Source organism: Pomacea canaliculata, linkage group LG6 (assembly GCF_003073045.1).
Source record: "Pomacea canaliculata isolate SZHN2017 linkage group LG6, ASM307304v1, whole genome shotgun sequence".
Lineage (NCBI taxonomy): Eukaryota > Metazoa > Mollusca > Gastropoda > Architaenioglossa > Ampullariidae > Pomacea > Pomacea canaliculata.
Window position 1 is genome coordinate 13,654,705 of NC_037595.1, and position 16,347 is coordinate 13,671,051.

General features: G+C 44.2%; 1 protein-coding gene across 3 annotated transcripts in view; it reads left to right on the plus strand.

Moving 5' to 3' along the window:
- Positions 1-16,347, plus strand: part of LOC112567303 (flocculation protein FLO11-like) — a 38,735-nt gene that overhangs the window by 8,533 nt on the left and 13,855 nt on the right. For all 3 annotated transcript variants that reach the window (XM_025243945.1, XM_025243947.1, XM_025243946.1), the window contains one exon: positions 15,288-15,401. In XM_025243945.1, the coding sequence (XP_025099730.1) occupies positions 15,288-15,401 (114 nt within the window). The remainder of the gene's footprint in view (positions 1-15,287; positions 15,402-16,347) is intronic.

A 16,347-nucleotide genomic window follows, 5' to 3' on the forward strand; every position in this document is an offset into this window, starting at 1 on the left:
GATTCCATTTACGCTGAAATGATATATGTCTGGTTCGATGTTCACATGCTCTCTTACTTTCTTCTCTCTCACACAGACACATCGCTCACACATATATAAACACACACACACTGCACATACAGTATATTCTTACCCATTCCCTCCTTCCTATCCTTTCTTAACTTTCACTAGCATTCCGTTTGTCTCGCCACACCCCATTCTATCTCACACTCCTCTCCCGTCTTCCCTCTGTCAGTACAATGATTTTCCCACCTGCCTTTACTAATTTGATCATCTCTCTCACTTATTGCTCGTATTATTAAAGTATATACATACTATTTATAACGGACATTCCCAAGAATTGGCATTCTACGAGGTGTAATTTTATGTTCCGTAATAAATTTATGGATGGTTGTCGCTTGGCTACAAGGATTAGAAAAAAGTCCAAACTTTACTAATGTCGTTTATTCCTTTTCTCCAGTCTGTGTTTTTTTTAATTCTTACGCTAGTATTAGTATTTATTCTTTTTTTAATTGAAGGAGGTGACAGTAGATGAGAACAAAGTTTAGAATGTCTTCTGTCTACAGAATTGTGGAAACATCTGCTCTGGAAACAGAAATAGAATTTCCAACAGAGGTCAGGTCGGATTAACAACCTAATTAGTAACCCTTACATTATAAAACCGCAGGGAATGATACATTTTGTATAGCAGTGTACGAAGTTTTTGTTGTCTCATCTGAGGTAATTTCGTATTTGACCCTAAAATATTTTATCTGCCTGACAAAACGTCTTGCCCGACCTTGTTCCTCCATTTCCGAGTGCAGACCCATCATAGGGGCGACATTGTTTGGCGGGCGAGATGTGCACCTGAACACGCCCCTGCCCGATACGATTATTTCCTTCTGTCTTTTCTCTTGCCTGCGCGCGAAGTGTCTAGCTACTCTCACCACTCACTCACCTCGCTTCCAGGTAGCGTCCGTAGAGGTGAGTAATGCATACCTGACGTTCTTCTGCTCGTAGTTCATGGCCCACTTGGGGGAAAAAAGGGAGTAGGGGGCTATCCCCAAAGGTCAGATTAAACCCCACTTTATGTCCTATTGACAAAGGACTGAGTATAGCTGTGGCAGTGTTATTACACGCTGGACAGGCCCAGGGAAAGGGGCCTGTGTAAAAACAATTTGGCCAAGCGCCGTGTTTCTTGCTTGTTCGTCTTTCCGAGCAAAAGCGTTATGCCTGCGTATGAAAGTGTCGCTCAAAGTGCGGGAAAATGTATGTGTGTTGGGGGATTGGTGTTTTAGCCCGAGCCAACATCTGAGGGTATATCACGGCAAGGCAGCCAGCCTTGTAAGCAGATGCCATATACAGAGGAAGAACAGCGGGCCTGAGACATTGTTGAAAGGCGCTAACCGTTGCGCCACTGCAAATGAGGGATTGCAGAGATAAATTAGCCTGCTCTGTCAGGTAGGGTCTGATCAGAGTAAAGACGAGGTATGTCTGCAGTGTAGCTAACCGTCATTCACATATGGAGTAACATTGTCATTACCAACTAGGCGTCAAATAGTGTTAGTTGCTGCCGAAAACATTTCCCGTTCTATCATTGTTGGTTTTATATTATGTTAGACCTGGGTGCGTTTAGTCAACGTATGGACGAGAAAAAAAGTCATTGTGTTTGCTTTGGGATGGAGGCGTTGGTACCGGGATTTCGCCTCTATAAGAGATTTGCGATGTTTAAAAGCTAGAAAAGAAAAGAAAATAGAAACTTTGCTAGGTCTAGAATTTTGTCCTCCGTTACAAGACATAACCGTTGTTAAGACACATGTGACGTATGTTTGGAAAATATGTGTGCCTGATCTCTGTGTAGGCTAAACATTTAAACAGCTTTCCAGTTCTTGAATAAACTTGAGCATGACAGCAGGCTGGCTGACTGCTGGTAGCGGTAGCCATGTGTATTATTTTGGGAAACCCCTTTCGGAACTGGGCAGGGGAAGTTTATAATAAACTGAAGAAATGACATCAACACACTTTTTACGCTACTTTTAAAAGTATGATAAGTTAGTATCTCGTGCTATTCTCTATGCGTTGTGTTCGGCATTGAAGAAAAATATCCTGCAACCTGCGTTTAAATAACCTTAGAAACCAGACTTTGTCATCTCTACCAAACAACAATACATGACTAAAACCAAGGAGGGAGAGAGACCTATGCTAGTTCAGGGGGCAAAGATTATACCCTTCTAAAATGTCGCATGACATCCTCTCCCTCACCACTTATACGTGTTGGTGAGTGTAAAAGTCAGGCGGACTGAAGGCGTGGCGAGAAGTGTACCGAGCGTTCCGCCAGCTGTAATTGTAATTCTCCCCCAGTGGCTGCATGGCGCGTGCACACGTAACGGTGCAAGGTCAGTGCAGCCAGGGAGATGGGACGGAGCGCGGTCTGCGCGTGACAGCGTGATGTTTACACCTCACGTTTCCTGTCACTGTGGCAGCTCGCACAAACAGGTGAACGTGTTCGCTATGCAGGTATTCTCGGGCCATTCGGCGCTGGGTCCGTGGTTGCATTGTGTCTGGTTCAGCCGAGCACCGTGATTTCCATGCTGGTATGAAGTCGCCACAAGGCAGAGATTATTACCAGTCATAAACACGGATTTTTTTTTATAATGTTCACACTTCTGTCGTAGGTTCCAGTGGTAAATCTCAGGGAACACAAATAAAATAAAAACAGTGGCTTTCTTGGGACTCGTTCGGAAACGGTAGATGGCGTGGAGTGGGGTTTGTGTCAGGCCTGGCTAACCACGCTAGAAGTGTTAGAGCAAAGGCTCTTGCACGTATTAGGTCAAGAGGCGCTGACCACACTTGTGTTCGAGACAACACTCGCGCCGCACGCCTTGCCTTACACAAGCGTGAGAGGCTAGCAGACGACAGCGGTACCTGGTGTTTCCCTGACTAGGCTGTTTGCATGCGTGTGTCTGCGTGATGCATATGGAGGAGTGCTTACACAGGATTTTTTTTTTTAATTTTTGGATGGGAGGGGTAGTGAGAGAGAGAGAGGGGTGGAACGAGCTAGTAAAGAACTAATAATGTTTACTGGACATCGACTAGAGAAATGTCATGAAGTTTGACAAGCTGTTGTCCACCTCTTCCATACCACCGCTTAGGTCAAGGGATTGGTGTAATTACACTAGCACACACGGTGCAGAATATGTGTTATCACTCATTCGTAATTTAAGCCATACATGGTTTTTACAAAGGGGTGGAACGAGCTAGTAAAGAACTAATAATGTTTACTGGACATCGACTAGAGAAATGTCATGAAGTTTGACAAGCTGTTGTCCACCTCTTCCATACCACCGCTTAGGTCAAGGGATTGGTGTAATTACACTAGCACACACGGTGCAGAATATGTGTTATCACTCATTCGTAATTTAAGCCATACATGGTTTTTACATGAAAATATTTTTATTTTATTTTGTTGCTTTGATTTCGTAACGTCCTAACAAAAGGTGGCATTATCCAGATAGTTATTTCAACATCTATATGTAATTTCAGTTCCTTTTTTACTGCCCAGATACCTCCATACTGTTTCACTGTGTGCAAAGACGTGTATTTCTTTTATCTATTCTTTTGTGAAAAAAGAGTAATGGGGAATAATATTGCTGGATAAGGTAACCATTAACTTAAAATAATCGGGCTACAGAAAAAGTCATGAGGGTACTATTCCGACGAAGAAAAAAAAGACGAAAGCAAATTTTAACAAAAAAAAAAATAATGTGCTTGGAGTAGGTGATATACTACTGCTTTCTTTTTCAATCTCAGAAGATTGTGATGTGGAAGATAAAACCTACGCTAATTAAAAAACTAAAACAATAAATAAATTAATTGCAAACTTGATTTGCACTTTAACCTGTATTCATGACCTGTGCTCAACAGGGAACAGGATAACACATTTTGGGTTTTCTCATGGTTTCGCATCCTACATTCGTAGACTCTGGCGACCCAACGGGGTCTTGCTTTCAACTACGACTTTATACAGATTCTTTTTTTAAAGTCCGTGTATTGTTCAGTGGAAATAATAATATATTATTATTTCGATCGCAGTTAAAATTCTTGCCAGTTGTGAACGACGCACATTGGTTCTAATTAACGAATATCTGGGTTCCTTGCTTTGGGTCTCAGCCGCTTAGGTCTCCAACATGGCGCAGGAGACAATAGGTGACAGAAACTGATGGCGGTGGTGATAATGCTGCATTTTCGGTAACTATGGCTGCAAGGGCACTGACTGCGAGTGATTTATTTCATGGTCTGTCTCAAACGCAGTTACAAATCCTCACGGGGTGAATGTGGCGTGGCGCGGGGTTGGAAGGAGGGCGGTTTTTACTGATTAAAAAAAATTGAGTTACCAACAAACACTGTTGATTAGTCTCCTCAATGTTTTCCTGTTCTGGCGAGTTGGAAAACTCTTCTACTTTTTGTCCTTCTCCTGCTAGTCCCTTTCCTTCTTTCTCTGTATGTTTTGTTCCCTTCATAGCTCAGGTTCCATGCTGCAGTCACCAGTTTTGCGCAACCTAGCAACATGAAATCTTCTTGGCTTGATCAGGGGTCTGTGGGTTGAAACTTAATCCCAACTAAAACAAGGTTTTCACCGCACAACAAAGAAACAAAGGCAGACCGATCCCTATGCAAATGACGGTTGGCTGATGGAAGAAAAAAGCGCGGCTAGGCCGTGACTGCATGAAAGAGTAGCAGAGAAAAACGTCTTCAGGCTGGGTAGCAGACAAAGAGAACTTGTGCCCCTCCCATCGTCCTCCGCCGTCTTCTGCCTCTCTTCGCTAACGCTTGTCGCGTATTATTGCGTGTAGGCTGAGGACTTACTGCGCTACCTGTCGTCTAGGCCCCACGTCTTTAATTTTCGATTTCCTGATCCTTGTGGAGTAAGCTGTAAAATAAATGCCGTAAAAAAAGAAAAAAATAGTGTAACTGGGATAATAAGTGAATAGATTTAGCCATTCTCTGTTTAGCTTCTGAAACTATTCTGCTCTCTCGCCGTTTAATTCTTCCTCTGTTACCTGGTCTTGTTGTCAGTCTTTGTGTTCATTTTCCTTTAATAAACTTTTAAGTTTTGTGTGTAAGGGCGGGGGCAAAGACTTGATAAAAAGAAAAGAAAAACCCATGAGCAGACTCACTAAAGCCAAGCTTAACTTTTAAGGAATAAAGGCTTCAAATTCTCTCTCGTGCTCTGATCTATAATTATAAATATACGCTCTGGAGTTCATTAACATATTTATACAAATGTTATGAACTGTGATACGTTGTGAACCATAACTGTAAGCCAGCTGCCCAGTACCTTGTGACTTAAAAAAATATTTCTTCTCCTTGTCTCTTTTGCCCTCTCTAACATTACAAGGCATACAACTCGTATCACGACACCAGATGGGTCTTGAGAGCTGGCACCGCTGTTCGAGGCACGCTTTCCCTAATCCTCTGTTCTTCATCAGAGTCTCTTGCAAAGTCTCACCAGTCTACAGGCCTAGCACACACACACCCCAGGATGCCCGCTAGGACAAAAGAAAATGTGACGCATCAAACATGCTATTATCCTATCGAGTGACACGGTAATTTACCCCTCCCCTTTCCCCACTCCCCACCGCTACACCACAGTCCCCAGCCCCCTCCAGCATCATGCTACGACCAGCATCTCGCGATGTAAGGCGCGCAGGTGTAAGCTATGAAAGACTGGAACCATTGGACAGGCGTGTGCTAAACACACATCCTTGCCCTCACTTTACTCCCTTCCCCCTTTTTTTCCTTCGCCGCTCTCTCTCTCTCGCCTTCCGCCCTCTGCTCGCTTTCTCTCGTCCTTCGATCATTGGTCCGTGCGCCCCGCAGGGGTTCTGTGCGTAATCGGGGCAAATGACCACAGCATTAGTTCTCTTTCTCCCACAGCCGGGCTTCCTGCGCTGTTCTGCGGCCTTTGTGGTCAACCGCGCACTGCTGCACGTGCAACATGCAACGTTGCGCCATTTCGGCGCAGGCCAATGGCCAAAACAGAATTTAAAGAAAAAAGTTGACAAAGCAGGTGCAGAAGGTCGTTTGTTTAGCACAAACTTTGCGGTACGTGATGTCGGTTAATAACAGTGTGTTTCGGGGAACAGGGTTAATGGCCGGTTCTGATATGTAAGAGAAAGAGGGACGTGTTGTCTGTTGAAGCAAGCCATCTAACTTAATTTATAACGACTTTCACAGTCAAGAAGCTTCTGCGACTAGTCAGTAATAAATCCTTTGATCTACACTTGTACAATCATGCCATCTTCACTTGAACAATAATATCAGGGACACAGCGATCTCTCAATTTTTATTTAATTTTTTTTCTATCATCCTTGTGTCACGTGCAAGGGAACTGGCCGACACTTGTTTCCTGGTATAAACTTTCCTGATCACGGTCACTGATACTGTATCAAAGGGTAGATAATGTCTGTCGCTTTTTGAAAAACCCTTCAGTCGTGAGCGTCTGACTCATCCCCATCTGCAAACCTCACACACCTAATCGTTGTGGATCGGCGTCGTGCCCAGGCTCAGCGACTTGACTTAAAGATCTCGGTCTTTCGAGATTACATGCTTTGTGTTTCGACACACAAATTCGTATGGATCCTTTTGTCTCGTTATGCTTTCTCGAAGACATAGGTGAGTGCAAAGCAGATTGACTGGGCTTGGAAGCATCTTCATTGCCAACATTTGATACGACCAGTACCTAGAGCAAGATAAATTCGTCTGGAAACTGCCAAAGTTTTAACAAAGTGATTCACTTACCCACCCTTTTTTAAACACATCTCGATATTTGGATACATTTCATTTCTTTGGTCTGAAAGTTCTTAACGCGAAGCAAGATGAAAAGGCTAGCAATGTGTCGTGTAAAAAAGTGCTGTAGAAAAAAGTAGAAAATAGAAGGGCAACAAAAACCTGTTTCTGAAAGCACGAAACTGAAAGCATAAAAACAAATGTTAAAACTATTTAAAGTTACTCTCAAGATTCACCTGCATGCGTGTGCGTTGGAGCATGTACACACGAGCTAGCGGTCTGGCAAGAGAGAAAGAAAGAGAGACCTTTGGTCCAAAAAAAAAAAAAATAGCAACATCAGAAGCAATGTGTGAAATAGAAGGCAAAAGATCACGAGATAATTAGTGATGACACAACATGACCGTGGACCAAGTATTAAACTGAGAACTGTTAACCTGAAAATTGGCCCCACTAATTTAAGGTCGACCTTTAAAAAGAGGGTGAGTGGATCCACGTCTCTTGGGGAACTATCAATTTGTCCTCGGGTCAGGGATGAAGGAAATTTGACACAGTGGCTGAGCAGACTGCCAAATGGGACTGCGGGGTCGCCATCTCGTCTGTCTCTTTCTTCTGTTGCTGACACTCCCGACTTGCGCCATTCGCATACTTGTCCTCTCTGTTTGTTGCAGTGCTGCTACTCTTTCATCTTTGTTAATGTCTATTTTACCCATTATAAGATGCTACTTGTAAAAATCTAATAGTACTACAACATCGCAGAGAAAATTTTGGTATGGTACCCTATTAGAGAGAGAGAAGGGTGGAATGACTTTACAGGCTCAGAACGTTTTAGCGTTTGTGTGTGTGTGTGAGAGAGAGGTGATACTCTCACTGTCTGTAGTTCTCTAATTGTGGGTGCCTATGTGTAAATGGTATCTGATAATTTATAGATTATTCGGTCAATAGTACATATGCAATGGGCGTCGACAAAGAGAGAGAGCAGTACGTAATCACAAATCCTATTATTGGAGCAACTATTTTATTATTGCATTGTGTTCTACAATTATGCTACCCATGTCAGTTTCTTTATTTCTATCTATGTTAGACAACTACCAAATTAAAAAAAAAAATTAACCAAAGTTTGAAATCCAAAACTTGAACTGGTAGATCTAAAGAAATCTTGGGTTATCTGTAAAATAGCTCATAGCTCGCAATACTTACTTGCTTATACCTAATGGATAAGCACAAGATGTTTTGAAAATTATTTTTATGAATTATTGGTTGTCGACTGATGTCGACAGCAAGGCTGCGCTACATTCGACAGGACAATATAGCTGGGGAAGGCGAATGGTTAACTAAAAGTGCATTTTTCTAAAGCTCACCTTGTCAGCTGGTCATGTTCACTTTCACAATTATATTGAGTTGAATAATTGTTTCTTCAAGCAAACATCTGTGTGTGTGTGAACGAGAGAGAGATTGAGATTCGTCTAATGAGAACTCTTAAAGCAGGTTTCCACTGTGCTGCCATGTGAGGCGAGTTGAACAGGAGTCGAACCGCAGCTCGAGGGACTAAGGGGTCCGCATTTCCTGCCCCAGTCAAGGACCTGACACAGCGCGTGCGAAATCAGGCACAAAGGCACTTCACTTTTTCAGTGGGGGCAAAAAAAAAAAAAAAAAAATGAAAAGAAAAAAAATCCCAATCCAGCCCTCCATTGCTCCATTCCCATCCCCCACGCCACTCATCCTTACCCGCCCCCATCCTCCTCCACCCCGACCATAACCAACACTATCCCGAATTATGTTCGCAAGTCTTTGGAGGCGAGAGCACACACACCCCTCGTGCCTCTCCCGTCTCCCCCCGCACTTCCTCCTCACCGTCACATCTCTTTCACCACCGTCACCCATCTCTGGCGACACCCCTCCCACAACTCGTCATCAGACGGTGCCTCCCTCCTACTTTCCGCCTGCCCCCATGTTCCTTTATTAATCCCTCCAACCCCGCTCCACCCCAAACTAATTTTTTATGGTCCATGATTGATTAAGGGTGAAGAACCACCAAGAGGTCTGGCTTTCTTTCAGCAGTGTTCATTTTAGTTTTCATTCTCATCTTTTCTTGTGCCATTTTCCTCCCTTCTTTTCTTTCACAAAGTATCGCCCCTGCAAGAAAACCAATGTGTTAAAAGTGCCCGAAGATGATTGCCCTCCCTTGCATAACAAAAGCATCTCGGAGGCACGAGCAGTAGCTTCTATCCCTTCACCCGATCACCCCCATCCCCACAGACGAGGAAAGGGTGGAGAGAAGAAATCAGCGAGTCGTTGGTCCTACAGCGACAATGCCTTTTTCTTAACTGTGGCAGATGTGCTCGCCAGCTCATCTAGACACTGGTGTCTAGTCTAGACACCCCCAGCCTCACACCAGATCTCACTACCACCCTCCCAACGCACGCGCGCAGCTAAACCACAGTGCTGCAATGGTTGCTTGGTGAGACAACGGCTACCAAAACAACCCGCGGTATTATTGTCCGTTAGCGCTTCGTTTTTTTTCCCCGGAAAAGAAAGGCGAAGAAGGACACGAGAAAGGACTCAAGAAAGAGAAAACGATAAACACAACAGCCCAGGCGACGTTTTGAACAAATAGCCCGTTTGATTAAAATAAATACAATGACTTGGAGCGTTCGATTAAGGCGTGAAAAGGGGCCAAGGGAGTCGTGCGGGTGGATGAATGGACCGCAAATGTCTTACTTCTCACACTCCCCTTGCCTTCTATACTGGTCAAGGAAGGCGTCGAATGAAAAAACAGCAGCGGCTTTTGACAGGCTATCAGACAACTAGCATTACAACAGACCTCTGGCACTAAACTCCAGGGGGAAAAGTTGCCCTTCGTCTCAGAGACTGGCCTTGTGGGATTGTTTGATTTATTTTGGATTTAGTATACAGGGACATCTGGTGTCTCCAAGCTGTTTTTGGACACAAGGAGAGTCAAGACGGCTTGAGCTGGTCAGTCAATCCACAAAACAAACCAGCATGAATGGAAAGGTCGGGGCTCGACAGCCAGGGGAATTAGAGAAGGCACGGCTGATTAGCAGCGACCACTCCCCCTTTAACCCTCAACCGACTTAAAGGATTGCCCATTGTAGTTGCCTGCTGGTATACATGTGATGTCAAAGTTATGGAGCTTATGTCTATTATCCAAAAGAAACTTTTTAATTGAAACTAGTTTATGAAATTTACAAAAAGGAAACAAAAAACTTAAATTTTCTATCTGTGTATCCAGCCTTCCACTCTCCCCCACCCCCTATCTCTTGCCGTGGTGTAGTCCATGTTTTTGGCATGGAGTTAAGCACCAACAACCAACCACGCTCTTTTCTGCTCTACTGGTTCTGCTGGTCAAGGTGTATTTCTCTTTTTTATAACCTCGTTGTGATTTCCGTGGTAGCCTGACAATTCTTCACTCTTCTGTGCACCAGGACAGACAGGACGATGCATGAAAGTGACCATCAACATGTTTCGATTATCTTAACTGCGACACTACATTTCTCTTCCTCCGACTAAACGGCATGCACGCAGTTGAGCTACAGCAATTATTTCCTCTTTTTAAAAATGCCCAAATAACCCACTTAGGACAAGGAAATGTGTCCACAGGCCTGACATTTGCCGAGGAAATAGGTCTCCAAAGCGATGTCGGACAATGCCGTGGTGGACTCGGAAGGAAGTGTTTATGTGCTCATCGTCAATAATTCACTTGTGGCAGACGCGGCCGTCAAGCCCTGCACGTGGTGATTGCGGTTAGCAATAACAACAGAAAAAAAACTGTAGGTGCACAATGTTGCTCTGCGTCATGCTGTCCGAACAGTCGCCTAAAAATAGAGGAGTGCTTTCCGGGCGGGTAAGTGCAACGATGCACATATGTAGTCTGTCCCCAAAACACGAAGATGAACCAGGAAGCAGTCATTTCCGGTAACCGCATGACTGGGCCAACAATAGAAACCGTTATGCACCACTGTTGTGTTCTGTGAAAGTACATCGATCACATCGTGTTAAGACGTACTTTATTATCGCGTCGAGGCAAAAATATCCATCGTTAAATTCAGGCTTTTCGTTTGTCTTTCTTCAGTACTATCCGCTAAAATGTCTTGCCATTTGCCAGCTACCAAGATGCACGCATTCATTTAAGTCAGTGGCCTCTAACTCACAATTCACGCTCAATCTAATCAACTAATCAATTGATATTGATAAAGAAGGTTGTAGTAATACAAATGTGTCAGTTGTGTACAGAATTATGCTGTTTCATAAAGTAAAGCTTTGATCGCCAGAGAAATAGATAATCAAACTCTTATCGGGAGCCTCTGCACTACCAGTGTAATTAGCAACGCGGGATCCCACTTTGAACAGTTGATCATCTGTTTTCCCCAAAAGCGAAATTATCAAAGATTTTCAATACAGCCAGTCCTTGAACTCAGTACCTACCCCCTTCCCAAATGTATTCTTGCTCGTTAACAAGAGTGATCAGTTTTAACATTTATTTCTGAAACAAACGCGTCTGTCGATTAAACAAGTTTTTTTCCTTGTAGAGTTGAAGTAATTTTCAAGTTTCTAAGCAGTCTTTTAGGAAAAAAGCATGTCTGAGAGGATTTCCCCTCTCCGCACTGTACAACAAGCGGCAGCATAATGCCTCATTAGCCGGCTGGGTTCGGGGTAGAAGGAAGTGGCAAAGGTCTTGCCAGTTCAATAGAGGGAGTGAATTAGCGCGGCTGTACTAAAGCTAATAACAGCATCGGGTAGGGACGTCTACACGCTTTTCTGCCCCATCACACTGACCCTTGCTTGGGGTCGTGACCTTAGCCGCCTGCCCTTTGACCCGATCTGACCCTAACAAAGCTGCTGTCTTTCGGCGACTGGGTGGGCATCAGTCGGCTGCGCTGGTCACGGTCAGAAAACACGATGCAGTAGCCGCAAAAGCAAAGAGCTTGCTGCTGACTTTAGCCAGCATTCGTAAGCAGAGCGTAGACAGTGATGACAAACGACTAGCCAAAGGCCATTCACCCATTCTCCCCAGCACATTCATTTAGCCGCTCTGTCGTCCATATAATCACATCGCCACTGTTTTACAGGGTCAGTCATCCAAAAACAACCCGCATGCTCCCTGCTGTCTTTGTCTTTGCTTTAAATTGTTGACTGAGCGCATGTTTATATATTGTTTTGACTCTTGTTTTGCAATCAAGCTACGGGACAGTTCGAAGTTTGCTAAATGCGTTTTGTGGGTTTCAAAGTTTCAGTGACTGTTCCTTTACGTCATAAATAAACTTACTCCGATTTCCCCAATAATAACAACAACAATAGTAGCAGTAGAAACGTAACACTTTTTTTGTTGTGCTCTTTTTTATATATATATAAAAACAGACTGTCTGGTATGGATTTGCTGGAATTAATTGGTTTGCAGGCTAGAGCAGAAAGTAGGCGACTAAACAGACCATAGATCCGCCAGGATCCCAAACTACGCGTGGGTCGAATAAAAATGAAATGCATTTCCCTACAGATACGTGTTACCGGGAAAAGCGAGAAATCTATGTAAACTATCTCCTAGGAAGACGTCGCTGTACAAATAATATATTCTTTTTTTCTGCACCGTTGTGATGTTTGTCGTCTGGCGACTGCGACCAGTTCATCTCCCAGGCGAACTATTTTGTCTGATCTGGAGGGGATCACAGTGAAGGAACGTGCGTGAGGTATTTGCGTCTGGCGCATGAAAACTCCGAAGAACCGTGCCAAGAGAAGTCACATTGTATGTTTTCTTTGATGACTTTGTCAGCTGGAGTCGTGCTCTGCGAATTACGCATGACAACGGTTTTTGCCGCCTCTCTTGTTTTACGCGGCAAGGGGGCGCTTCGGAGGCGATCACATGGCAACGAGGCGGATCGATTGGGGTGTGTTTTTCTACATGTCTCTTGCCCTTTCTTCCTTCCTGCTCTTCACTCTTGGGGTTCATCGGCCTTTTCCTTGAGCTTTAATCGCCGTTACGGCTTCTTGCCCGATACTACGTGGGTTTCCCGTGCTGTTGTGCATGTCACCCCCGTAGCGCCCCGCGTGACAGCTCGCGCTAGGACATGGTAATTGATGCCCTTGTTACCACGACAGCCGATGTTGGGGAAAAGGAGGGAAATGAAGCCGAATACCCGTCTTTGCTTTTTTGTCATAAACGCTTCCGAACAAGGCCGATCCTCTTCGTGTTGACTGGCTTGGATCTTTCGAGATACTTCGCTGGCATCTTTATTTGCCCCCTAGCGCCACTTTTCTGCCGGATGAGTCATAACACATTCATTCCATGCGAGACAGCGATAAGATCAGTTAGCCTAGTTGCTAGCTATGGTAGCTTTCATATGGTGTTTATTTAGCAACACGCGCAGTTTTTTGCCCACTAATAATGTGCTGCCGCTGTTTAAAAAGTACGGGAGTTCGAATAAGATCGTTAGCAACTCTTTTCTGCAGAACAAAACGACAGACATTAAACAAATCCGAGTGCATTCTTGGGAACAAAAACAGACAGTGCAGTTTTGTGGCAACAAGAGAAATTGATAAAATTATAACTTTAACAATTTTCGTTTCATAATGTAAGCAGTGTTCAGCAGTGATATCGAAGAATGGCCAGAACCGCAAAGTGACAACGGCCGAGACAGAAAATAGGTTCACCCTTCCTGTCTATGATCAGCAGACGGTTTTAACAGGTGATTTCATCTCGATGTCCTCTGTCAACTGGCACACGAGGCTGTGTTTGTCCATGGGAACATCTCGCCTGGAACAGGCATTGCCTCTTGTTGGGTACTTGTGTCGAACCCCGCAGAGCACTTGAAACAATTAGCTATGACGCGGGCCAGGTCTGAGATTGACGATGATGAAGTTACGAGTCGTGTTCCCACCCTCACTCCCACCCCACTGGAGGACTTGACACGTGACACGCAGGATGACTCGTAACATCTCTAGTTACTCCAGCTCATGTTTTGATTCGTTATAGCCGTGGTCCACCGTCTGTTGATTCCTCCGGAACTCCGCATTTGTTTTGGGTGAAGAGTCAGGAAATGTGAGCCAGCGGAGCGAGCTGAAGCATTACATTATTGATGATGATTGAGCAAACAATACGCCGCAGTAATCGCCTTTCGCTCGGCCACTGGTGCGAGACTGGAGAGCTCGCGGTCGTCTTTGTTAACGGGCGGGCTGCCGTAGCGAATTAATTTGGAGGTCACTGCAAAAGAGTTTCATCAAACAGATTGGTCTTTCGTGGTAGCGAGGTAAAGTAGTGATCAGTTCCCGACAACCGGTACAGCGAAGCGCTGAACCGTGATTTTAATGTAGACCTGTAACGGTTGCTGGTATCTGAATGCACGTAGCCTAGTAAGCGCGGGTATCTGGTGGTTTAAAGTGGATACTGTCATATCTAGTAGGCTCAGTTTGACATCATATCAAACCATGCTTGATGGGATTTTGTATCCCCGATGTGCCACATCTTTAAAGGTTCTGGCAATTTCGTGGTCGCCCTTAGAAGTCTGCCCTTGTTTCTGTGCCTGCAGTCGTCCCTTCTTAGGACTATAATGGCAGTGGGACTGGGTGGGGGGAGAGAAGGAGGATGGGGGAGAAGAGAGAGAGTTATTTATTGAATTGGACTGCCGTTCAACAGCTCTGGTCAGTCACTGTCAGCTTTCGTTGCAGTGCTTTTAATCCTGTTGGAGGGTCAGTTTTCCGTCTTTTGTGTACGATGATCTCCCTCGATACAACACATGTCGGAGAGTCCGTCGTGTCTTTGTTGGTGGAAACACTGGAGGACAAAAGCGTCGGTCTCTCTTCTGCTCCTTCCCCTATAGATCATCGGGTCTGTTCTCATCCGGACGTCCTTTTCAGCGCTCACACAGTCCCGTTGGCGAACGTGGTTTTGAAGTGGCTGAACCGACTGTCATTTAGGGCGACCTCAACCTTGGGGTTTATCAGGCGCGTTAATTTGATGGGAGTAGTTTCTGTGGGGTTGCGCGGCCGATGATCAGTTTATAATAGAATGCAAGCCCTTGCTGCCTCTGGTCATAGTCGTTGACCCTGATCCTGATATTTCTTGACTCGTGACATCTCTTGAAGTGTCACTTTTGCGAGGTTAAAATGTCGAGAGACTGCTGCTAATATGCCCGTCGTGTTAAGTGAATAAGCTAGAAACGATCTGACTTCTTTTTTTTTTTTTTTTAAGCGATAACACATTTGTGGATGTGTACAGTAATTTTCATGTTTGATGCATATTTTGTTAATGTTTGTAGGGCATTCGTTGTTAACAGAAAGCTTACCTCTCATCAATGTTTTTTACACTTATTTTCCCATTATTATCTTTATTTAAAATTGTCACCTTCATTTTTTTAACCTATGTGTCAAATTTTTATTATGTTCACTATTAAATACCCCTCCCCCCCCCCCTTTTAAGAAGTGGGAAGAATAACTGAAATATAATTTCGTGATAGAAAAATATCAACCTATGAAAGATTTATTTGTTTTTCCAACTGATGTTTCTGCAGGAAAGAGCTTCACTTTGTCCATCGCTGTGTACACAAACCCCCCTCAGATGGCGCTGTACCAGAAGGCCATCAAGGTGACAGTGGATGGACCAAGAGAGCCCAGGAGCAAGACCAGTAAGGCACAAACCTTGACTTCTGACCCTCTCAGGTCTAAATTTAGCAGCCTGCTAAGCCCAGAACGCCCACTGCTTCTTTGTTTCTGTATAGCACAAAGAGCCTTCTCCTGGGATCGATATATAGACGCACAATCTTGAAAAATTCTTTAGCTGTTGAGGTTTCCTAATTGAAACGGTTTCCGCGTGGAAAAAGCTATGAAGGGGGGAAAAGTACGCGAGGCAGAAAGACGCGATGTGTGGCTTTCTTCTGTTACCAAAGTTTGAATTTCTTTTCATATTACTGCTGCATTTTTTCCTCTTCATGTGGCGTTTTGAGATCCCCCGATTTCTCACGAAACGATATAAGAATCAACGAGCCCTTTATGCAGCCTGTTCTTCGGATGAATTTGCTGCATAATGCAATTATTGCTTGCTAAAGAAAATGCTCGAAAGGAACTTTGATTTAAAAGAGCGAGAGAGAGAGTGAGAGAAAACGCAGATGTCTAGGAAGATTGCAAGGTTCCAAATGATCGCAAGTTATATTTTCAGGAAAATAAATATTTAGGGGCCAGACAATCATAAAAAGAAACAAACAAAAGAACATAAAAGGTAATAGTTGAGAAAATACGCACTATTTGAATCATGTAGGTCTTTGGTCAAGCGTATTCTTGCGAGGCGTTAGTGTGGTAAACTAGTACAACACTTGTATTGTTATCACCCTCTCCTACCCCATAATGTGACAGACTGATAGCTCATGTGCGGCACAAAGTGTCAAGTTAAGGAGATAAAAATTGTGTTGCCAGGGATTCTCTCGCTCTCTGATTGCTCTTCCCCTCTCTCTCTGTGCAACTTTGTCGCTTGTTTTCGCTCCTTCCCCCACCATCACGATGCTGCCTCGCTGAATGTGTGCTGCTGTTTTCATAGCGAACTCTCTCAAATTACGATGCTGTCCCCATTCGTTGTGC